This window comes from Lepus europaeus, chromosome 23 (genome assembly GCF_033115175.1).
Source record: "Lepus europaeus isolate LE1 chromosome 23, mLepTim1.pri, whole genome shotgun sequence".
In the NCBI taxonomy this organism is placed as follows: Eukaryota; Metazoa; Chordata; class Mammalia; order Lagomorpha; family Leporidae; genus Lepus; species Lepus europaeus.
In genome coordinates this window covers 6,563,882-6,586,408 of record NC_084849.1, presented here as the reverse complement: position 1 = coordinate 6,586,408, position 22,527 = coordinate 6,563,882, and the positions used below count along the sequence as shown (strand labels likewise).

Genomic DNA, 22,527 nt, shown 5'->3' with positions numbered 1-22,527 from the left:
CCCGACGCGGGGGCGTGGCCAGGCCGGCCCACGGCCAGAGGCCGCGAGTCCCCGGCGTGGTGGGTGCTCCGGGCAGGGCTGGCCGCGGGAGCTCCCGGCCGGTGGTGCGGCGCGCAGGTAGGTCGGGAGGGGCGGGGAGGCCGCTGGGCCGCGAGTTCGCCCCGCCGAGGGCAGCGTGGTCGGAGGCGGGTGTCGTGGACCCGGGCTCTGGTAACTCCCGCTGATGGGCCCTTGCTCCGGGGACCCCGTCCCGTCTGCCCCCGAACCCCTTCGCAGGCCCTGGGTCTTGGCGGCCTCCCGCGCCCAGGGGTCCTGCATTCCACTCGGAGGGGTCGTGCGCCGCCCCTCCCTCCCGGAGCCCGCAGGGAGCGTGGGGGACGTCCAGGCCGAGGAGGGGCTCCGCGGGGCGGCGGACGGGGCCGAGGCCGAGCAGAGGCCCCGCGGCCTCGCCCGCGGATCTACTGGCCACACCTGCGGTCCCGCCGCCACCTGCCTCTCCCGGAGCCTCCGCTCCCCCGCGCGGCCGCGAACGTGCGCCTCCCCGGTCACCGTCCCGCCTTGCCCCCTGGTTTCTCCTCAGCGCACGGTTCGGGTGAGTCTGGTCTGCGTCCGTGGCGAGGGCAGCGGCCCGTCGGCCTCGCCGTCGCGGGCTCCGTGCACAGGTGAGAAGGGAGGACGCCCGGCTGCCTTGCGGGGAACCGGCGGCGTAAGGCCACGGCCTGGCTGTGCGGCTGTGACCCTGGGCGAGTCCCCCGGGGATGCGGTTTCTCTCCCTCCTTTGGGTCACTGCGAGACTTCACGAAGGAGAACCAGAATTGAGTAAGCGGTGGGCAGGGAGAGGCTGCAGCTCTCCCACTTGCTGGCCTGCTCTGTGCCGGCGGAACCGCCGAGACCCCTGCGGGCAGAGGCGAAGGGCGCGCGCTTCGGCGGCCGCTGCCGCCTGCTCCGCTCCCCATCCCGGGCTCGGTAGCTGGGGACACGCAACACAGCTCGCCACGTCGGAGCAGCCTCGAGTTCTTCTGGGAGATGATTTGACTTATTGGTTAGTCCAGAGTTGTTCTAGTTTACTCTCCAAATGCCCCCAACAGCCAGAGCTGGGCCAGGCCAGTCCCCAGCTGCCTTCCCAGGGTGTGCGTTAGCAGAGCCCGGGCTGGTCAGCCACTCCCACGTGGCACGTGCGGGGTCTCACTGCGCCAGACACCCACCCTAGAATGATTTTACTTGAGTGGAAGAGCTCCCAGTGTCGAGTTGCGCTTAGAATTTGACCCAAAGCTAAACGAAGTCTGTGCTGTTCACACGGACTCAGGTGGCTGAGCCCCGGGAAGGGGGGCCGTGTTTGTGGCGTAGGCTTCAAGGGGGGGTCAGTCACTGGGGGTTGTTGGCCCAGGAGCCCGCGTGCCGGGTGCAGCAGCTGTGCTGTTTCTGGGGAGGGGCTGGAAAGCCAGAGACCTGCTGAAAACAAAGCCCCAGTGGCAGCAGAGAGCTTGGTCAGCTTTTGGGGATGGGGACCCAGGCGCGCTCTCCTTGCAGGGCCCGGCGATGCCGTGCAGGCTGGGCTGGCTGCTCCTGTGCGGCCTTGCAGTGCTGCTGCCCGGCTGCCTGCTCTTCCTGAAGAAGAAGGCCAGGCCGCTGGGGGCCCCCGCGGCCCACCCGCCCTTCTGGGCTCCCCCCGGGCCCCGCCGCAGCCAGTGCCCACCCAACGACACAATGGCGGACGCCTCCCTGTTCCTGCCTGTTCGCCACCGCCTCTTCCTGACCTATCGCCACTGCCGCAACTTCTCTGTCCTGCTGCAGCCTTCGGGGTGTGCGCAGGACACCTTCCTGCTCCTGGCGATCAAGTCCCAGCCGGGCCACGTGGAGCGCCGGGCGGCCATCCGCAGCACCTGGGGCCGGGCGGGGGCCTGGGCCAGGGGCCGGCGGCTGAAGCTCGTGTTTCTCCTCGGGGTGGGGGGACCTGCCCCCGTGGCCCGGCTGCTGGCCTACGAGAGCGGGGAGTTTGACGACATCCTGCAGTGGGACTTCGCCGAGGACTTCTTCAACCTGACGCTCAAGGAGCTGCACCTGCAGCGCTGGGTGGCAGCCGCCTGCCCCCAGGCACGCTTTGTGCTCAAGGGGGACGACGACGTCTTCATCCACGTCCCCAACGTGCTGGAGTTCCTGGACGGCTGCGACCCAGCCCAGGACCTCCTGGTGGGAGATGTCATCTACATGGCCAGGCCCAACCGGAACACCAAGGTCAAGTACTTCATCCCTCGGGCTATGTACAGGGGCGGCCTCTACCCGCCCTACGCTGGGGGCGGGGGCTACGTCATGTCCAGAGCCACCGTGCGGCGCCTGCGGGCAGCCGTGGAAGCGGCTGAGCTTTTCCCCATCGACGACGTCTTTGTGGGCATGTGCCTGCGGAAGCTGGGGGTGAGGCCCACCCACCACGCTGGTTTCAGGACATTGGGGATCCGGCGGCCCCTGGACCCCCTGGACCCCTGCCTGTACCGAGAGCTCCTGCTCGTGCACCGCCTGTGCCCCCTGGAGCTGTGGACCATGTGGGCGCTGGTGACGGACGAGGGGCTCGACTGCACGGCTGCCCTCAGACCCCAGCTCTGAGCACCTGCCCGGAGGACGCCGGGTGTCGCTCTCCTACTGTGGAAGGAACAGGAACTGAAAACGGACTCGAACCCCTTCCCACCTGGGTCGCTTTGATTAAAACCCTGGAACCTGGCGCATGCCCAAGCACACCAGATGCTGCCGGAGGCCCTGGAATCCCCGAGCCGCCTCAGGCTGCTGGCTGCGGGGAGGGGGCTGCGGAGGCTCACAGAGCACACGTCTCCTTTTTTAAATGCCAAAAAATAAATTCTTCTTTGGGTAGGACCAGAAGGAACACAAGGCATGTGTCAGAGTCCTGGTGAGAGCACCTGGTGTGCCACTGACTCCTTGGCTTGACGTCCTTGGGGGTGGTGGGCCCAGGTCAGACAGCGTCACAAAACACTTAGAAATCTTACAAACCCGACAGGTTCTGCGCCCCCACCAACGCACATCTTTACGAAGAGGCAAGTGTGAAATCACTTTGAAAATTTAAGATAAAACAGGTTAAAAAGCTACTGAACTTGGGGCATAACAAACAAGGCCCCCCTCCGGCTCCCAGTAGCACTTGGCATGTGAGGTAAGAGCAGGGAGTGGGAGCAGCTGTGCGGGAGGGGTGGGCACTCACAGTTCACAAAGGCCTCTGGCCTCACTGGCCAGGGCGGGGCCTCTGCCTCTCTGGGCGGAGCCCTGGTGGCATTCATGCCGCCTTCCCCACTGTGCAGGCAGCCGGGCGGGCCTCAGTCCTCTCTCAGGTAGGCCTCCTGCTCGGGCTCGCCCCTCTCCTCCCCGTCCTCCTGGGTCTTCTGCCGCAGCTCCTGGGTCTGGGCTTCTGCCAGCTTTATCTCCGCTTTCTGCGAGAGCTGGCGCACCTCCTGCACCTGGGACTTCACCAGCTGGACATGGCTCCTGGCGGTCACCGAGGCCTGATCGGCTCCTGCAAGGACAAGACAGCTGCAGAGCGCTGCGTGCGGGTGCAGAGCCAGGCGCTCCTTCCCTGCCCCGCCCACCTGCTGTCCCCCAGCAGAGCAGACCACCTCTGGCTTCAGTCTGCACGTGGCTAACCCACGCCCAGGTATCAGCAACCAACATTACTGTGACTGTGAGTGCAACTCGGCCATCTTTACAGCTACAGGGGCTCACCCTTTACGGATTTAACTTTTCACTGAACAACTCATACATTTCTTTTTCACAAATTAAGAGATCACTAATAGGGGCTGGCACTGTGGCATAGCGGGTTTAAGCCCTGGCTTGCAGCACCAGCATCCCATATGGGTGCTGGTTTGAATCCTAGCTGCCTTTTTTTTTTTTTTTTTTTTTTTTTAAGATTTGTTTACTTGAAAATCAGTTTACAGAGAGAGAGGAGGAGAGGCAGAAAGAGAAAGGTCTTCCATGCGCTGGTTTACTCCCCAGATGGCCGCACCAGCCAGAGCTGCGTTGATCTGAAGCCAGGAGCTTCCTTCGGGTCTCCCACGTGGGTGCAGGGGCCCAAGGACTTGGGCCATCTTCCACTGCTTTCCCAGGCCACAGTAGAGAGCTAGATGGGAAGTGGAGCAGCTGGGATTTGAACCAGCGCCCACATAGGATGCTGGCAGTGCAGGCGGGGGCTTTACCTGCTGTGCCATAGCACAGGAGATCACCCTGCATGATCTCCAGAGATAACTCTCAACTCCCAAAAGAGGTTATCCTCATCTTTAAGAATGTGACAACATCCATGTGGAATGCACAGAAAAATACCATTAACATAAACATATGGCATAAGCAGCATTTATTATTTTTTTCATTTAAAAACGTGTTCCGCGCTCTGTGGTTCCCTGCTGCCAGTGTGATTCATGAGGATATGCACACAGTACTGATTTTGTTTCTAGACCATTTGTCTTAAGTTACTCATTAACAACACGCTCTGACAATGCTGACAGGGACTGAATACCTTCCTTCCTTCTTACCCCCGATGAATACATGTATGCATGTTTGTAGGCATGTATGTATTTGGCAGAGTTACACTGAGAAGACACACTTCCCATCTGCTGGCCAGGCTGACGCCAGGAGCCTGGAACTCCACCTGAGTGCCCTACATGGCTACAGGGGCCCCAGGACCTGGGCCTTCTGCTGCTGTCCCAGGAGCACTGCAGGAAGCTGGATCAGAAGTGGAGCAGCTGGGACTTGAGCTGGCGTCCATGTGGGACGCTGGCATTGTGGGTGGTACCTTAATCCACTATGCCACAACACTGACCCATCTTTTACTTCTGACTTTAATAGAAAACATTTCTGATATTAAGTCAGATTACTTAATCTTTATCATGTTAAGAAAATTTTCTCTTCATAATTGTATTTTAAGTTTGTGGATGCTTTATTTTTTTAAACTTACTTATTTGGGGGCTGCCACTGTGGCACAGCGGGTAAAACCAGTGCAAGTCCCGGCTGCTCCACCTCTGATCCAGCTCCCTGCTAGTGTGCCTGAAAGCAGCGGAGGGTGGCCCAAGCACTAGGGCTTCCTCCTGGAAGCAGCAGCTCCTGGCTTCAGATCGGCCCAGCTCTGGCCGTTGTGGCCATTTGGGGAGTGAACTGGCAGACAGAAGATCTGTTTCTCTTTCAAATAAATATTTTTTAAAAATTTATTTATTTGAAAGGTAGAGTGACAGCGAAAGAGGGTAAGACAGGCAGAGAGAAGTCTTTAATCTGCTGTCTCATTCCCCAAATGGCCACCATAGCCAGGGCTAGACCAAGCCAAAGCCAGGAACCTCTAACTTCATCCAGGTCTCCCACTTAGGTGGCATGAGCCCAAGGGCATGGGCCATCTTCCACTGCTTTCCCAGGCACGTTAGCGGCAAGCTGGATCAGAAGCGGAGCAGCCGGGAATGGAACCAGTGCTCATATGGGATGCTGGTGGCTTAACTGCTGCACTACAACAATGCTCCCGCCTCCACCCTAAACAGCTAAGTGCATTTTCCACAAACTTTCTGAAACCTCTCTCAGGTTTTGTTTTTTGTTTCTTTTTGACAGGCAGAGTTAGATAGTGAGAGAGAAAGGTCTTCCTTCTGTTAGTTCACTCCCCAAATAGCCGCCACGGCCGGCGCTGTGCCAATCTTAAGCCAGGAGCCAGGTGTTTCTTCCTGGTCTCCCATGCGGGTGCAGGGCCCAAGGACTTGGGCCATCCTCCACTGCCTTCCCAGGCCACAGCAGAGCGCTGGACTGGAAGAGGAGCGACCAGGACAGAATCCAGCGCCCCGACCGGGACTAGAACCCAGGGTACCGGTGCTGCAGGTGGAGGATTAGTCAAGTGAGCCAAGGCGCCGGGCTTTTTTTTTTTTAAATATTTATTTATTTACTTGAAAGAGTTACAGAGAAGGAGAGGCAGAGAGGGAGAGAGGTCTTCTGTTCGCTGGTTCACTCCCCAATTGGCCGCAATGGCCGGAGCTGGGCTGATCTGGAAGCCAGGAGCCAGGAGCTTCTTCTGGGTCTCCCATGCAGGTGTAGGGCCAAAGGACTTGGGCCATCTTCTGCTTTCCCAGGCCATAGCAGAGAGCTGGATCAGAAGTGGAGCAGCTGGCACCGCGGCTCAATAGGCTAATCCTCCACCTTGTGGCGCCGGCACAACAGGTTCTAGTCCCGGTAGGGGCACCAGATTCTGTCCCGGTTGCCCCTCTTCCTGTCCAGCTCTCTGCTGTGGCCTGGGAAGGCAGTGGAGGATGGCCCAAGTCCTTGGGCCCTGCACCCCATGGGAGACCAGGAGAAGCACCTGGCTCCTGGCTTCGGATCAGCGCGGTGTGCAGGCCGCAGTGCGCCGGCCGCGCCGGCCATTGGAGGGTGAACCAACGGCAAAGGAAGACCTTTCTCTCTCTCTCTCTCTCTCTCTCTCATTGTCCGCTCTGCCTGTCAAAAAAAAAAAAAAAAAAAAGTGGAGCAGCCAGGACTTGAACCGGCGCCCATAAGGGATGCCAGCACTGCAGGTGGCGGCTTTATCTGCTACACCACAGCACTGGCCCCTCATGGTTTCTTTATTTCTAGAACACATCTTGGATTTACATAGATTGTAATAGTCTGGGGTCGGTGCTATAGCACAGTGGGTTAAGCTGCTGTCTACTGCACTGGCATCCCATAGGGGCCCAGGTTCAAGTGCCAGCTGGTCCACTTCCAATCCCGCTCCTGCTAACATGCCTGGGAAAGCATCAGAGGCTGGTGCAAGTGCTTGGGCCCCTGCACCCACATGGGAAGACAGGGAGGTTCCTGGTTTCTTCCTGGCCCAGCCCTGGCTTTTACAGCTATTTGAGGAGTGAACCAGCTGATGGAAGCTCATTGGTTTAATAAATTAAGAAGTCATACTAATTGCATACAATTAAAACTCCAAATTCTACAACAGCCCTTTCTGATGTTACTTTTGCTCTAAAAAGTTATCCTTTCCATCTTTCCCTCATTTTTCATTTTCTCAAACCTATTGTTTTTTTCGCCTTTTATTTAATTCCTTCTTACATTTTAATTCTTTTGTCCTGCTTTTCTCTATTTTGCTGTTTTTGTAACTTAGTTAAGACTATTTTTAATATTTATTGCAGTGAACATCATTCATGGTCCTTGTGTATAAAACACATGCCTTTATTTCTTTTTAAATTAATTTATTTGAAAGCAGAGTTGCAGAGAGAGAAGTCTTCCATCTGCTGATTCATTCTGGCCAGAGCTGGGCCAATCCAAAGCCAGGAGCTTCTTCCGGGTCTCCCATACAGGCGCAGGGGCCCAAGGACTTGGGCCAGCTTCTACTGCTTTCCCAGGCCATTAGCAGGGAGCTGGATCAGAAGTGGAGCAGCTCGGACTTGAACTGGCACCTACAAGGGAAGCTGGCACTGCAGGCGGCATCCCTTTACTGGCTACGCCACAGCACTGGCCCCAACATATACCTTTAAAAAAAGCTATAAATTTCTCAGGGCTGGCGTTGTGGCAGATCAGGTAAAACCACCACCTATGATGCTGGCATCCCATATAGGCACTCGTTTTTATCCTGGCTGCTCCACTTCCAATCCAGCTCCTTGCTAATGGCCTGGGAAAAGCAGCAAAAGATGGCCCACTTGGACCCTGCACCCACGAAGGAGGACCTGGATGGAGCTCCTGGCTTTGGTCTGGCCTAGCCCTGGCTGTTGTGGCCACCTGGGGAATCAACCAGCAGATGGAAGATCTCTGCCTCTAACTCTTTGAAATAAAAATAATAATAATTTCTCTTTAACAGCCACTTTTGTTTATAACTCCTGGCTCTGCTGTATATACTGCATTGATCACAGTTCTAAGTATTTTCAAATTTCCATTTAAATTTTAAATATTTATTTATTTGAAAGCGCTATGGCTGGCACTGCAGCTCAGTAGGCTAATCCTCTGCCTGCAGCGCTGGCACCCCGGGTTCTAGTCCTGGTTGCTCCTCTTCCAGGCTAGCTCTCTGCTGTGGCCCGGGAGTGCAGTGGAGGGTGGCTCAAGTGCTTGGGCCCTGCACCCGCACGGGAGACCAGGAGGAAGCACCCGGCTCCTGGCTTTGGATCAGTGCAGCGCGCCGGCCGTAGCAGCCGTTTGGGTGGTGAACCAACGGAAGGAAAACCTTTCTCTCTGTCTCTCTCACTGTCTAACTCTGCCTGTCCAAAAAAAAGAAAAAAGAAAAAGAAAAAGAAAAAAGAGCTACACAGGGAGGAGAGAGAGGTCTTCCATCTGCTGGTTCACTCCCCAAATGGCTGCAACAACCAGGGCTGAGCCAGGCAGAAGCCAAAAGCCTCTTGCAGGTCTCCCCCATGTGCATCATGGGCACAGACTTGGGCCATCTTCTGCTGCCTTCTCAGGCCGTTATTAGGGAGCTGGATCCGAAGTGGAGCAGCTGGGACTCGAATCAGCAACATGACCTGCTACACCACAACACCGACCCTAACTATGATTTTTTTTTTTTTTTTATAATTTTTTTGACAGGCAGAGTGGACAGAGAGAGAGAGAAAAAGGTCTTCCTTTTCCGTTGGTTCACCCTCCAATGGCTGGTGTGCTGTGGCAGGCACTTGGGCCATCCTCCACTGCCCTCCTGGGCCACAGCAGAGAGCTGGCCTGGAAGAGGGGCAACCGGGACAGAATCCGGCACCACAGGCAGAGGATTAGCCTATTGAGCTGCGGTGCCGGCTTTTATGTTTTTAGAAGTATATTCTTAAGAAATTTTGTTGGTAATGGGTTGAAGGTCAGTGAATGCCAGTGAATGGTAATCAACTTCTTAAAAGATTTTGTCTTCCTTTTTGTGGGAAACTCAATTTCTCCTTGGGAGTCTATCAATTTTTGCCTCGAATCCTTTCTCTGCCTTTTAACAGAGCTCTGTCAGCTTTTATGGATAGCTTTCTTTTTTCTAATTTAAATCTTTCTGTTTTGCATCTGCCTCTATTAAAAATTTTTAGCAGGGGCCGGCACAGTGGGTTAACGTCTTGGCCTGAAACACTGGCATCCCATATGGGCGCCGGCTGGAGACCTGGCTGCTCCACTTCTGATCCAGCTCTCTGCTTTGGCCTGGGAAAGTAGAAGATGGCCCAAGTCCTTGGGCCCCTGCATGGGAGACCTGGAAGAAGCTCCTGGCTTCGGATTGGCGCAGCTCCAGCCATTGTGGCCAACTGGGGAGTGAACCAGTGGATGGAAGACCTCTCTCTCTCTCCCCTCTGTGTAACTCTTTCAAATGAATCTTTGAAAAAAAGTTTTAGCTAGAATTTTCTGATTATGAAAGTATCATTTTAATAAGTATTCTTACTGTAATCACTGATGTTCGAACTTGTTCTATTCATTATTTTACAGCTAGATCGGAAGCAGACCAAATGAGACTCGAACCAGCACTCTGGCTGGGATGCCAGTGTCACAGGTGGCATCTTAAGCTGCTGTGCCACAACACCGGCCCTCAATACTTTGTGTTATTTTCTGAGTTCCACTTCTTTTTAAGCCTTTACTGCCTCAACTGAATCTATAAAGTTTTTAAAAATTGACAGAAAAGAAAAAAGAAAACAACAAAAACATTTATTTATTTGAAAGGCAGAGTTACGGAGAAAGGCAAAGACAGAAATCTTCCATCTGCTGGAGCACTTCACCAATAGCCATAATGACCAGGGCTGGGCCAGGCCAAAGGCAGGAGCTGCTTCTGAGTCTCCCACATGGGTGGCAGGGATCCAAAGTTGTCTGCTTTCCCAGGCATATTAGCAGGCAACTGGATCAGAAGTGGAGCAGCCAGTACTGGTGCCCATATGGAATGCTGGTCCCCCTACTAATTTTTTAGTGTTTAAGTTTATTCTTCTGCATGCTTTCACTTCTTTGACAAACTGATCTGACTACTTAAAGGCTTGTTTTACACAACGGCAGTCCCATGTCTCTCTCTCGAAACCTCTCTGTTACTCTGCCTTTCAAAGAAATCAGTCTTTAAAATGGTCCATGATGGATTGAGGACCTCAAGTCTCATCCAGCTGTGTCACTGTGACTATTAATAAATTGGGTTATAAAAAAATAAAATTCTTAGAGTATTTGGAAGCAATCAGACTTTCCAGCTGTAGTGGTTTAATTGGTTTTTACAGACAACCTAATTTCCTGTCTGGTTTATTTGTACACAGGGAGAAAAGAGGGGCACTCATGTAAAGTACTGGTTACTACACACAAACCAGGAGAATTTCTCAGAGCCCCTCGCGAGCACACAAAGCCTCTAACCTACCAGTCTGGTACGCAGCTTCTGCGGCCATTTCTGAAAGACTGAGCGCTGTCATCCAGGTCGTCTCCAGTTTCAGATATTCTTGTTGTTTTGAGGTCATCTATGAATTGTTTCAGAGAACATGGAGAATTTACACAGAAGAGCACATTTGGGAATAGTTACTAATTAGACACTTTTATTAAATTTTTTAATACTCAGAGGTTGAAAGGCAGAATTACAAAGAGAGGGAGAGACAGAGGGGTCTTCCATCCACTAGTTCACACCCCAGATGGCCACAATGGAACTGCCAGGATATGAACTGGTGCCATGTGAGATGCTGGTGTCACAGGCAGAGGCCTAGCCTACTATGCCACAGCACCAGTCCCTAATTAGACAATTTAATTCAGGAATTAGGATACCACCATGAGGGGCCCGCACTGTGGCTAGTGGGTAAAGCCGCCACCTGCAGTGCCAGCATCCAGCATGGGCACTGGTTCTAGTCCCAGCTGTTCCACTTCCAATCCAGCTCTCTGCTATAGCCTGGGAAAGCAGTAGAGGATGGCCCAGGTCCTTGGGCCCCTGCACCCACATGAGAGAACCAAAAGAAGCTCCTGGGTTCGGATTGGCGCAGCTCTTGCTGTTGCAGCCAATTGAGTAAGCCAACGGATGAAGTCCTCTCTCTCTCTCTGCCTCCTCCTCTCTCTGTTAACTCTGACTTTCAAATAAATAGGTTAAAAAAAAAGAAGATCCCACCTTGAGGAAGGAACGCTGACACAGAAATGCCTGGTAATTCTTTGCTCACCTCAACTCTGGCTCCTATGATCACCTGCCACACTTCATCTTCCTCCTGGGAGTTCATTTTCCCAAGTAAACTTGTATATCGTCGGTACAGAGAAATCAGGGTGTACACAGCCTACAAATACAGAGTGAGTCTGAGCAAAGCAAGTGAGGCCTGCTGGAAGGGTTCACCCTCACCCAATGGCACACTCCTTAGAGGAAGAACAGGCATTACCCCAGGGCACTAGGATCTCCACTGATGCACTGTTTTTGAGTTTGTTAGCAATCAGCCATTCAGAACACATGAAGGAAAAATCAGAAGATTAAAATAAAAAGCTACTACAAAATGTAAGTAAAATAAATGTATAAATGAGACAAGTAATTTGATTATATACACTCATTTCTATTTGCTCAGCTCAGTGGTTAATTCTCAGCAAGGCTCTAGTGGTAGGCTCTGGATGACTTTACCCCTAACTAAACCAGATCACAACCTGTTTTTTTTTTTTTTAAAAAAAAAAGGTTCCTGGAGAAAGCAAAAATCAGTGATTTACCAGGACTGAAAAATACTTCTGTCAAGGGCCAAACAGCGAGTATTTCAATCGTTGTGGGTCTTGCAGTCTCTGCTGAAACTATTCAAACTCTCAGAAGTGTCACAGACATACTGTGAACCAGTGAGTGCCAATGCGTTTCAGACACAGCTATGGGGCTGCACCCACTTGTGACCTACAGTTTGCTACGCCCTGGCCAGCAGAGCAGACCCACCTTAGTGTACTCAGTGATTGCTTCAATCAGCGCATAGGTGGTTTGAGAGAGAAAGGTAGAGGTGCTGTCGGTCACCAGAGACACGGCCCTCCTCATCAGTGCGTCGTTACTCAGAGAATGCGGTTCTGATTCCTGAAAGAAACAGTTACTCAACTTTAAAAAATTCATTTGTTTGAAAGGCAGCCCAGTGGAGAGAAGGTAGAAGACAGATCTTCCACTCGCTGGCTGGCTCCCCAAATACCTGCTAGAGTTAGGGCTGGACCAGGCCAAAGCCAGGAGTCTGGAACTCAATTTGGGACTCCCATATGGATAGGAGGGACCCAGGGACTACTTGGGCCATCTGCTCTCCCAGGACAACGGTGGGAGGCTGGAACGAAGCCGCAGAAGCAGGACTCATCAGCACCCAGAAATGGGATGTGGGAGTTCAAGTAGCTGCTTAACCCTCTGCGCCACTACACCTGTCTGTTATTCAATTTTAACTCAAAGCTCAAGTTGAAAACTCTGTCACAGTCAGCCATGTTAAAATTTTTTTTTTTCTTACTATGTAGTTTTCTTTAAGATTTTACTCATTTATTTGACAGGTCGAGTTAGATAGTGAGGAGAGACAGGGAGAGACAGAGAGAGAGGTCTTCCATCCACTGGTTCACACCCCAAATGGCTGTAATGGCTGGAACTGGACCAATCCAAAGCCAGGAATCAGGAGCTTCTTCCTGGTTTCCCACGTGGGTGCAGCGACCCAAGGACTTGGGCCATCTACCACTGCTTTCGCAGGCCACAGCAGAGAACTGGATTGGAAGAGGAGCAGCTGGGACTAGAACCGGCGCCCACATGGGATGCCTACACTGCAGGCAGAGGATTAACCCACTGCGCCACAGCACTGGCTCCACTATGTAGTTTTCAAGTAGCAACTGCACTGTATTTCTCTGGATTAACTTTTTTTTTTTTTGGGGGGGGGGGATTTGACTAATTAAGGAAATATAGGGAAATAATTCCAGCATATGCTTTCTTGCTACTTTCAGGAGCAAACAAAGTATTTCTTAAATAAAATCCTAGTACTATAACCAAAAGTTCATAAAATCATGATTCATTAACAATGGTAGATGCTTGAGATACCAGAAAACACAGCTGCACTTTCTGCTCTCAGATTTCAGACAGGTGGGGGCAGGGAGAGAACGAGAACTAGGAAGGCATGCCGCCCCCTCCCCCTCTCATGGGCCTGAGGCAGAGGTCCAGGCGCACACAGGGAACACCTAGAAAAGGCTTAGGGATGCGATGAGGACTAAGCCGCGTCTCAGGGTGGAGGGTGGGGACGCCTGCATTCCGGATCAGAGGGCCTGGATTCAGGTCCCAGCTCTGCTCCTGACTTCGGCTTCCTGCTAACGCCCATTAACTTCATGCCAGCCAGGTGGGAGACTCGATGGCATCCCACCCTCTGCTGCTGTCATTTGGGGAGTTCATTAGCAGATGAAGACACATGTATCTGTCTCTCTGCCTTTCAAATGCAAATACATTTTAAAATGATCACAACTGTGGCCGGCACTGTGACACAGCAGGTAAAGCCACTGCCTATGACACCAGCATCCCACATGGGCACGGTTCAAGACCCGGCTGCTCCACTTCCGATCCAGCTCTCTGCTGATGCACATGGGAACGCAGCATTAGCCCAATGCTTGGGCCCCCGAACCCACGTGGGAAGCCAGATGAAGCTCCTGGCTCCTGCTTTGGCCTGGCCTAGCCTTGGCCGTTGAGGCCATCTGGGGAGTGAAATAGTGGACAGAAGATCTCTCTCTGACTCTCCCTCTAATTCTGACTTTCAAATAAATTAATCTTTTTTAAAAAAGTTTGAGAAATTGGAATTAAAATAATTTTATTTTGGTACAAAACTTTTTTGAAATCCATACACACCTTTTCCATAATAGCATTTTTCATTAAATTTTTCGATATCTGTATGCATAGATTTCAAACGTTTTTACACTAAAAATTTTTTAGGGGTTAGCATTGTGGCATAGTGGGTGAACCCACTGTGTGCAATGCTGGCATCCCATTAAGGGCATTGGTTCTAGTCCCAGATGCTCCACTTCCGATCCAGTTTCCTGCTAATGGCCTGGGAAACGCACAAAATGGTCCATGTATTTGGGTCCCTGCCACCCATGGGAAACCTGGAAGAAGCTCCTCATTCCTGGTTCAACCTGGCCTAGCCCCAGCCACTGCGGTCATCTGAGGAGTAAGGCAGCAGATGGAAGCGCTCTCTGTAAACCTGCCTTTCAAATAATCTTAAAAATTATTATTACACGAGAGGCAGAGACAGAATGAGAGAGATGAAGACAGCTTCCACCCACGGTTCACTCCCAAATGCTCAACATGGGGTGGGGGGGGGGGGAGGCAGAAACTGGGAACTGAAAACTGAACCTGGATCTCCATTTTTCTGTGAACTTTCTGAAGCACCTGTGTTAACTTTCCCTCAAAATCACACACTGGGACCACAAACGAAATCTCACTCCCAAATCTGCTGACTCAGGAGAGTGCCACAGGACTATCATCAAACATCAAAATATACACTATTAAATGGCCTGGAGAGGCAGCTGGCATTGGCCAGAGGCTAGGAAGGGGTTTAAAGAAATGTGGGACTTGGCAGTGAGGACAGCTGGGCTTAGAATGGGCAGGCACCACAGGAAAAGAACACATTAGCTGCACGCAAGCCACGTCTGGGAATCCAGCCTGGTTGGAACAGGTGGATTAAGGACAAGACAGCCAGGGCAACGGTGGACAGAAGGGCTAGGGTTTTAGTTCTGTACCACATCATAGAGCATCTGGGGGTTCTGAACAACGGGAGAAAGAGGTCTGTACATCAGGAAAATGAGTGACTTAGAGGTTCCAGTCAAATGGCCCAGAACTCAAGCATTTGGGGCTCAGAAAAGTAGTACGTGACCTAAAAATATCTTCCCAAGGAAGAAAGGTTGTCCTAACTATGGATGAAAATGGCCTGTTGTTCAAGCGAGGGTTTAGGGCCAAAGCTTCCTCAGCATAAATATATGACAGCAAGAGCGACACACTCAGGTGGGGTTGTGAGCCTCAGTGGATGCTGCAACTGTCTGTCATAAACGCAGTCAACATCACCATAAACACATCCCACAGGAAAACTTGCTGACACGAGGCTTACTAATCTCTTATCTAGCTCTATCCCACTAAGAATATAACTGGGGGGGGGGGGGGGGGGGCTCTGTGGCATATCAAGTTAATGCCCTGGCCTGCAGTGCTGGCATCCCTTATGGGCACTGGTTTGAGTCCCGGCTGCTCCACTTCCAATCCAGCTCTCTGCTATGGCCTGGGAAAGCAATGGAAGATGGCCCAAGTCCTTGGGCCCCTGCACCTGCATGGGAGACCCAAAGAAGCTCCTGGCTTCAGATTCGTGCAGCTCCGGCCATTGTGGCCAATTGAGGAGTGACCCAGTGGGTGGAAGACATCACTCTTTCTGCCTCTCCATCTCTCTCTGTGTGTAACTCTGACTTTCAAATAAATAAATAAATAAATCTTTTAAAAAAAATACTAAAAAAAAAAAATATAACCAGAGGCTGGCGCTGTGGCGTAGCAGGTAAAGCCACACCGCCTCCAGTGCCAGCATCCCACGTGGGCACCAGTTTGAGTCCTGGCTGCTCCACTTCTGATCCAGCTCTCTTCTATTGCCTGGGAAAGCAGAAGATGGCCCAAGTCCTTGGGCCCCAGCACTCGTGTGGGAGACCCGGAAGAAGCTCCTGGCTCCAGATTGGCACAGCTCCAGCCGTTGTGGCCACTGGGGAGTGAACCAGCAGATAAAAGACCCCTCCATATCTCTCTGCCTCTCAAATAAATCTCAAAAAAAGAGAATATAACCAGTTCATTTTTTAAAATGAGGTGCCACTTTCAAATCTAATGCCTTTGTGACATCTTTGCCAAGTTGTCTCAGACTGACATTTCCAAAACTGAACTCTTGATTTCTTCTTTTCAAAACTCACCCCTGGGGCCGGCGCTGTGGCGTAGCAGGTAAAGCCGCTACCTGCAGTGCTGGCATCCCATATGGGCACCAGTTCAAGTCCCGGCTGCTCTACTTCCAATCCAGCTCTCTGTTGTGGCCTGGGAAAGCAGTAGGGGATGGCCCAAGTCCTTGGGCCCCTGCACCCACGTGGGAGATGGAAGAAGCTCCTGGCTTTGGGTCAGCGCAGCTCTGGCCATTGCAGCCAACTGGGGAGTGAACCAGCAGATGGAAGACCTCTCTCTCTCTCTCTCTCTCTCTCTCTGCCTAACTCTTTCAAATAAATAAATAAATCTTAAAAAACAAAACCTCACCCTTTTCATCTCAGTAAGTTCCAGATCCATTCTTTCAGATGCTTAAGCTTTTTATTTTTAAAGATTTATTTATTTGAAAGGCAGAGTGACAGAGACGGAAAGACAGAGAGCTTCCATTCAATGTTTCACTCTTCAAACAGCACAACAGCCAGGTCTGGCCAGGGCAAAGTCAGAACCCAGGGACCACATTACACTCAGTGACAGGGGCCCAGCTACTTGGCTCCTCTTCAGCTGCTGTCTCAGGCTTAGTAACAGAGGCGGAGCAGCAAGGAGCACCAGCATTTGGCTATGGGATGCCAGTGTCACAGGCGGCAGTTTAACCCACTGCAACTCAATGCCCACCCATGTTTAGATCTTCGAAAAACTAGAAATCTGGCGCTGGCGCTGTAGCGTAACAGGTAAAGCCACCACCTGCAGTGCCGGCATCCCATATGGGCGCTGGTTCAAGGTCCTGCTGTTCTACTTCCGATCCACAGCTCTCTGCTGTGGCCTGGGAAAGCAGTAGAAGATGGCCCAAGCCCTTGGGCTCTTGTACCTGCTTGGGAGACACGGAAAAAGGTCCTGGCTCCTGGCTTCGGAACGGCGCAGCTCTGGCCGTTGGGGCCAATTGGGGAGTGAACCAGTGGGTGGAAGACTCTCCTCTTCTGCCACTCTGCCTTTCAAAGGTACAGCAAATCCTTTTTTCAATGGAGCTAACATTTTCCCTCTATCCCTAAATACTACTTAGAAGTCTTCAAAAAGTTAATGAAACATAGGTATTATGAAAAAAAATACATGGATGTTGAAATTTTTGGCAACAAAACAAACTTATCTTTTAATTCCACTTTTTCACAATTTTATTTAAAGATTTCTTTATTTGAAAGTCAGAGAGAGAAAGAGAGACAGGGACAGAGAGATCTTCCACCCCCTGGTTCACGCCCCAAAGGGCTGCAATGGCCAGGAGCTTCTTCCAGGTCTCCCACATGAGTGCAGGAGCCCAAGGCCTAGAGCCATCTTTCTGCTGCTTTCCCAGGCCACAGCAGAGAGCTGGATCAGAAGTGGAGCAGCCGGGACTCGAACCAGCGCCCATGTGGGATGCCGGCATCACAGTCGGCAGCTTTACCAGCTAAGCCACAATGTCACCCCCTCCACGAACGCTGACATACCTTCACTGTCTCCCCCATTCCACCCAAGTCACACGGGCGTCCCTGTCTGTCTCCCAGGCCTCTGCACCAAGGGCTCCCCGTCTGGAAGCGCTGCCCCTGCCAGACGCCATCATGGCTCACTGTACCACACCATCAGCTCCTCTTATTTTTCTTAGGTTTTGTTTATTTGAAAGGCAGGCAGACAGACTGCCGACTGTCTCCCATCCACTGGCCTGCTCCCCAGATGCCACCACAGCTGGGGCCCGGCCAGAACCCAGGCCAGCCTCAGAGTGTGCGTGGACGCCCGGGGGCTGGACCCGGGCCCTCCGACCCGGGAGGCGGCGCCCCAGGAAGCGACTTTTCCAGAGCGCCAACTGCCCCCGCAGCTGTTCCCGCCCCCGCACTCACCGCCAGCTCACACTTTACCTTGGCGCTTCGTCCCTGCTCTCCGGACACTCGGGGTCCGCTCCCTCCACGCCGCAGGGCACTCGGGAAGCTCTGTGCCCTGACCGCCACGGGCCCCTCGGACCTCCCTGCCCACCCGGGGCTCGGAGCGCCTTACCTGGGCGATGGGCACCGCACACAGCGTGACCCCAAGTCCAACCGCCGCCGCCCTGCGCCAGGGCCTCACCAGCTCCGAGAAGCAGCGCTTCGGGCCGCCGGCCGCGGCAGGAACACAGCGCCCGCGCCTGCAGGGACCACGGCGCCGCGTCGGCACGGCCGCCGCCAGGGAAGGCGGGCGCCCAGGGACCCGTCGGGGCGGCTGCAGTAACTGACCAGCGGTCAGCGAGAAACGAGCCGCGGGCTGCAGCCTCGGGCTCCCGAGGGGGCGGGACGCCGCGGCCCAGCCCGGCCGAGGGAAGCGCGCGCAGGCAGGGCCGGCCCCGCGGCCGCGCCGCCGCGCCCTCCTCGCCGCCTCCCTCCCTCCCCCGCACGGCCGCAGAGGTACCTGAGCCAGGCGGACACGCTGCGCGACAGCCAGATCCTCAGAGCCGCCATCCCGCGGCGAGCGGACGCCGGACGCACGCGCCGGAAGTGACGCAGCTCCGCGAGCGGGAGGGCGGGGAGCCGCCTCCGCCGGAGGGGGCGCGGCCTCATGGGCACGCCCCCACCGCAGAAGGCAGCCAGGATTGGACGGGCCGGAGCGAGGGGCGGGGCCTAGGGCAACGGCTGTAACGGTCGCGCCCGCTGCCCAGCAGCCGGAGGTTCCCTGTAGGGTGGGCCGGGCGGCGGGCCTGCGGGCGCAGAGCCTAGAGGGCGCGAGAAGCTGGCGGGCGGCCTGGGGCTCGGGCCGGGGCCGGGTCGGCTGCTCCGAGGCGGGAGGCGGGAGGCGGGACGGGCGTGGCGGCGGCGCTGTCACTTCAGCACCAAGAAGTAGGTGGTCCAGCCGGCCAGCAGCAGCGCCCCGATGAGCACCGTGTAGCTGAGGAGCACGAAGGCCAGCAGCTCCCGCAGCAGCTGCAGCGCGTGGATGGCGGACGAGCCCGGCATCGCCCTGCGCGGGAGCCGGGAGAGCCCTGGAGCGCGGCGGCCCCGGCCCCGGCCCCAGCCCCAGCCCCAGCCCCGGCGGCGGCCCCGGCCCCGGCCCCGGCCCCGGCCCGGCCGTTCCGCGCGGGACGCACACGGCAGGAACCGCCGAGGCCCGGCCTTGTTCCAGCAGCAGAGCGCTTGCCTCCCCCAGAGCCCGCCCGGACCGCTCTCGGCATTCGCCCCCGGAATTCCTCCCACACCAAAAGTTGTCCGCCTTCTTCGCTGGTCTGGGCTCGGAGAAGCGTGGCGCTCCGCGCCGCTGCGGTGGGAGCCTCCTCCCCGGCCCGCTCCTGCCACTCCCGCGTTTTTCGTGCTGCCAGAGCCGCTAATGGGCTGGTGCAGCGACGCTTTTCCTTGCCGTCGCTCGAGCTGCAGCCCCAGGTGTGGGAAGGGAAGGGAGCCCCGTGGGGCCCTCCCTGCAGCCCCTCTGCTACCCCGGCCGGCCGGCACCTTCTTGGTCCTGGGCTCACCTTCCCCTGGGCCCCGGCGCACCTGTCCTGGCACTTCTTAGCCCAGCTCGGGCGGAAGCAGGGGGGATGCACCACCGGCCTGCTCTTGCCTGCTTCCACTGCTGTGGGCCCTGGCCTCCCCTCGGCACCACCCATCCCACTCACTTGGCCAAGTTTCCGAGTCCTGCCCCGTGTGGCTCGCCTTCCTCCGGTGAGAGCAGCAGCACGGTCAGGCAGCAGCGCAGCACTCAAGGACTAGGTGTGGTCCGGCGGCCAATTACACCCCAGAGAGGTTCCCAGCTCGCAGAGCTGCGCAGGCGAGCTCAGCCGGGCGGGGCACTGGCGACCCCGCCCTCCGTGTGGCCGCCTGGGATGAGCGAGCGGGCGCAGACGGTACTTCCAGCCCCTTCTTGCTGTTCCAATCACTGAGGGTGGGCTAGAGGCCAACAGTTCCATTTCTAACAAACTCCCAAGGGGAGCAGCCCCAGCCACTCGGTCTGGGAGCCAGAACCACAGCAGGTGCACTCGGGACCACCCCGCTAAGGCCAAAGTCCTGTCTTCAACGGGCCAGGGCAGGCGTGCGGGTGAGAGCTCAGCTAATTTACAGAACCTGCAGCTTACAGGCACCTTCCCGGCCTGCCCACTTCCAATTCCAACCGCTCCACATGGGAGGCAAAAGGACACAGCTGGGGCTTCGGCGAGCAAACAACAGTTTCCCGGTTAACAAAGGCAAGCGTGCGCTTCGTGCAGCTCCCGGACCACCTGCTTGTGGTGCTGGCTTTCCTGAGAGGCTGTTTCTTCGACCTTTGAGAAAAGCAGGCAGTGTGGCCATCAGGCCTTCCATAAACATCTTCATCCAAGAAGCAAACGGCTCCCTAATCCAATCAGGATCTCATTATCGAATCACTGCCTCGGCAGACGAGGGCTAACGGGAGCAGGACATCATCCAGCTGCTCAGGAAGCGCTGAGCAGTAACTGCTCCCCAGGGGACGGGGCGTCGGAAGGGCTCCCAGGCCAGGCCGGCTGCGGCGCGCACCCTGACCCCAGCCCACGGGGCGGCTGGCTGCGGCTGTGCAGAGCCGGCCCAGCTCGGCTCCTCAGCATCAGGCCTTCCCGAGGCGGCCCCCGCTCACCTCCCGATCTGGGGTATCTGACAGCAGGAGTAACAAGCTAGGAAGATTACATCCCTTGGAGTTCAAGAAACCTTACATCACTGCCTTTCCCTCCCACTGTCTGATGTCCACAGCCGTGCGTCATCAGTAAACCGCACGGCTGAACACGTCACACTTGGGCAGTCATTCAGCGGCCGGGACAGTCTAAGGGATATCTGCTGTCTTTATGATGGCCCCCTTCCTGTCTGCTTCAGACACCTCGTTCATTTTGGTATTAGAATTTCTGGGGGCTGGCATTGCGGAGTAGCAGATAAAGCCGCTGCCTGCAATGCTGGCATCCCATATGGACACCAGTTCGAAACACAGCTGCTCCATTTCTGATCCAGTTCCCTTTACTGTGCCTGGGAAAGCAGTGGGAGATGGCCCAAGTCCTTGCGGGAGACTCGGATGGAGCTCCCGGCTCCTGGCTTCGGCCTGGCATAGCCCTAGCATTTGCAGCCATTTGGAGAACAAACCAGCAGATGAAAGATCTCTGTCTCTCCCTCTCTCTCTGTAACTCTGCCTTTCAAATAAATCCTTAAAAAAAATTTCTTCTTGGGGCCGATGTTGTGGTACAGTGAGTAAAGCGGTTGCCTGTGACACTGGCATCCCTTACGAGCTCCAGTTCGAGTCCTGGCTGCTCCACCTCTGATCCAGCTCCCTGCTAATGCATCTGGGAAAGCAGCGGAAGGCGGCCCAAGTGTTTAGGTCCTTGCAACCCACTCGGGAGACTCAGTGGACTTCTGGGCTCCGGCTTTGACCCGGCTCAACCCTTAGCCAGTGAGGCTATTTGGGGAGTGAATCAGCATGTGGAAGACTTCCTTCTCCAGTTCTCTCTCTCTCTGCCTCTCCTGCTCCCCCTCCCTGCTCTGTAACTACTTTTCAAATAAGTCTTTTTTAAAAAGTACTTCTTCTGGCCGGCGCCGCAGCTCACTAGGCTAATCCTCCGCCTTGCGGCGCCGGCACACCGGGTTCTAGTTCCGGTCGGGGCACCGGATTCTGACCCGGTTGCCCCTCTTCCAGGCCAGCTCTCTGCTGTGGCCAGGGAGTGCAGTGGAGGATGGCCCAAGTCCTTGGGCCCTGCACCCCATGGGAGACCAGGAGAAGCACCTGGCTCCTGCCATCGGAACAGCGCGGTGCGCCGGCCGCAGCGCGCCAACCGCGGCGGCCATTGGAGGATGAACCAACGGCAAAAAAGGAAGACCTTTCTCACTGTCTCTCTCTCTCACTGTCCACTCTGCCTGTCAAAAAAAAAAAGTACTTCTTCAACTCAACTCTGCTGACTACAGACATTTTGTCTGGATATGTCCGGCTTGTCTTCTATATACAATCGAGGGGCCTGCATTATGGCACATCTTTGTCTCTTCCCTCCTTCTCTGTAACTCTACTTTTTAAATAAATCTTTAAACAATGTAAAACAGCAAAAAATGCAGATCAGCATGTCATGGTGAATCATACATAGTTAAAATCTAGTACCAGGAGGGCAGAGCTACTATGGAATAGAACTCACATTAAGATCTTTACAGTTCTGAGAACTAAGTGTCCTTTTTTTTTTTATTTTTTTTTATTTTTTGGTAAATATTTATTTTGAGAGAGAGAGAGAGAAAGTCTTCCATCCACTGGTTCACTCCCCAAATGGCCACAACAGCCAGCAGCCAGGAATGGGCCAGGCTGAAGCCAGAAGCTTATTCTGGGTCTCTCACACGGCCCAGGCACTTGGGCCGTTTTCTATGGCTTTTTCCAGGAACATTAGCAGAGAGCTGGATCAGAAGTGCAGCAGCCAGGACATGAACTGGCCCCCATATGGGATGCCAGTGTCACGGGCAGTGGCTTCATCCATATGCCACAATGCTGACTCCCTCAACGTCCTATTTTTAACATTCCCTCTTTTAATTATTACTCTCTTGCTCCACAATTAAACCACAGTTACAATACTTATTTTGTGCTGGCTAAAACTCAAAATGTATAGTAAGACACAAGACAATGTCTATGTGGATTTCTCTGTTAGGAGGATTGCTGGTGTAGCAGGATTCTGCGTACCCCGCCAGATGAGAGCCCAGACAACCCACCCTCCCTAGGACAGAGGTACCATCCACACACCCTTCCTCACAGAGGGCACGCTCAGAGACAGACGACTTCAAGCAGTAAATGAACCTACACAAAGGAGTCTA

The 22,527-nt window shown here is 54.4% G+C and overlaps 3 protein-coding genes across 4 annotated transcripts; 1 reads left to right on the top strand and 2 right to left on the bottom strand.

The window, feature by feature from the left end:
* The first annotated feature begins 1,536 nt into the window (after positions 1 to 1,536).
* B3GNT4 (UDP-GlcNAc:betaGal beta-1,3-N-acetylglucosaminyltransferase 4) lies at positions 1,537 to 2,866 on the top strand. The gene has a single exon (XM_062182000.1). It carries the CDS (start codon positions 1,540 to 1,542, stop codon positions 2,599 to 2,601), a length of 1,062 nt encoding a protein of 353 aa, XP_062037984.1. The 5' UTR covers positions 1,537 to 1,539; the 3' UTR covers positions 2,602 to 2,866.
* A 185-nt stretch (positions 2,867 to 3,051) lies between these two features.
* DIABLO (diablo IAP-binding mitochondrial protein) lies at positions 3,052 to 18,260 on the bottom strand. Of its 2 annotated transcripts, XM_062181998.1 has the most exons (6): positions 18,176 to 18,260; positions 17,789 to 17,915; positions 11,780 to 11,911; positions 11,043 to 11,153; positions 10,265 to 10,361; positions 3,052 to 3,514 (listed from the first exon to the last, which is right to left on the bottom strand). In XM_062181998.1, the coding sequence occupies exons 1-6, from the start codon at positions 18,223 to 18,225 to the stop codon at positions 3,318 to 3,320; spliced, it is 714 nt and encodes a 237-aa protein (XP_062037982.1). In that variant the 5' UTR covers positions 18,226 to 18,260; the 3' UTR covers positions 3,052 to 3,317. The 2 variants fall into 2 exon arrangements, with proteins under 2 accessions (XP_062037982.1, XP_062037983.1); XM_062181999.1 differs by lacking the exon at positions 17,789 to 17,915 and having other exon boundaries at positions 18,176 to 18,242.
* Positions 18,261 to 18,571: 311 nt separating this feature from the next.
* Positions 18,572 to 20,213, bottom strand: LOC133751793 (uncharacterized). The gene is made up of 2 exons (XM_062181921.1): positions 19,371 to 20,213; positions 18,572 to 18,721 (listed from the first exon to the last, which is right to left on the bottom strand). Exon 2 carries the CDS (start codon positions 18,715 to 18,717, stop codon positions 18,583 to 18,585), a length of 135 nt encoding a protein of 44 aa, XP_062037905.1. The 5' UTR covers positions 18,718 to 18,721; positions 19,371 to 20,213; the 3' UTR covers positions 18,572 to 18,582.
* Positions 20,214 to 22,527: the final 2,314 nt, after the last annotated feature.

Coding starts and splice junctions, on each gene's coding strand:
- B3GNT4 (XM_062182000.1), top strand. CDS start 1,540: ATGCCGTGCAGGCTGGGCTGGCTGCTCCTGTGCGGCCTTGCAGTGCTG.
- DIABLO (XM_062181998.1), bottom strand. CDS start 18,225: ATGGCGGCTCTGAGGATCTGGCTGTCGCGCAGCGTGTCCGCCTGGCTC. Junction 17,916..18,175: donor AGCGTGTCCGCCTGGCTCAG/GTACCTCTGCGG, acceptor TGGTCCCTGCAG/GCGCGGGCGCTGTGTTCCTG. Junction 3,515..10,264: donor AGAAGCTGCGTACCAGACTG/GTAGGTTAGAGG, acceptor TTGTCCTTGCAG/GAGCCGATCAGGCCTCGGTG.
- LOC133751793 (XM_062181921.1), bottom strand. CDS start 18,717: ATGCCGGGCTCGTCCGCCATCCACGCGCTGCAGCTGCTGCGGGAGCTG.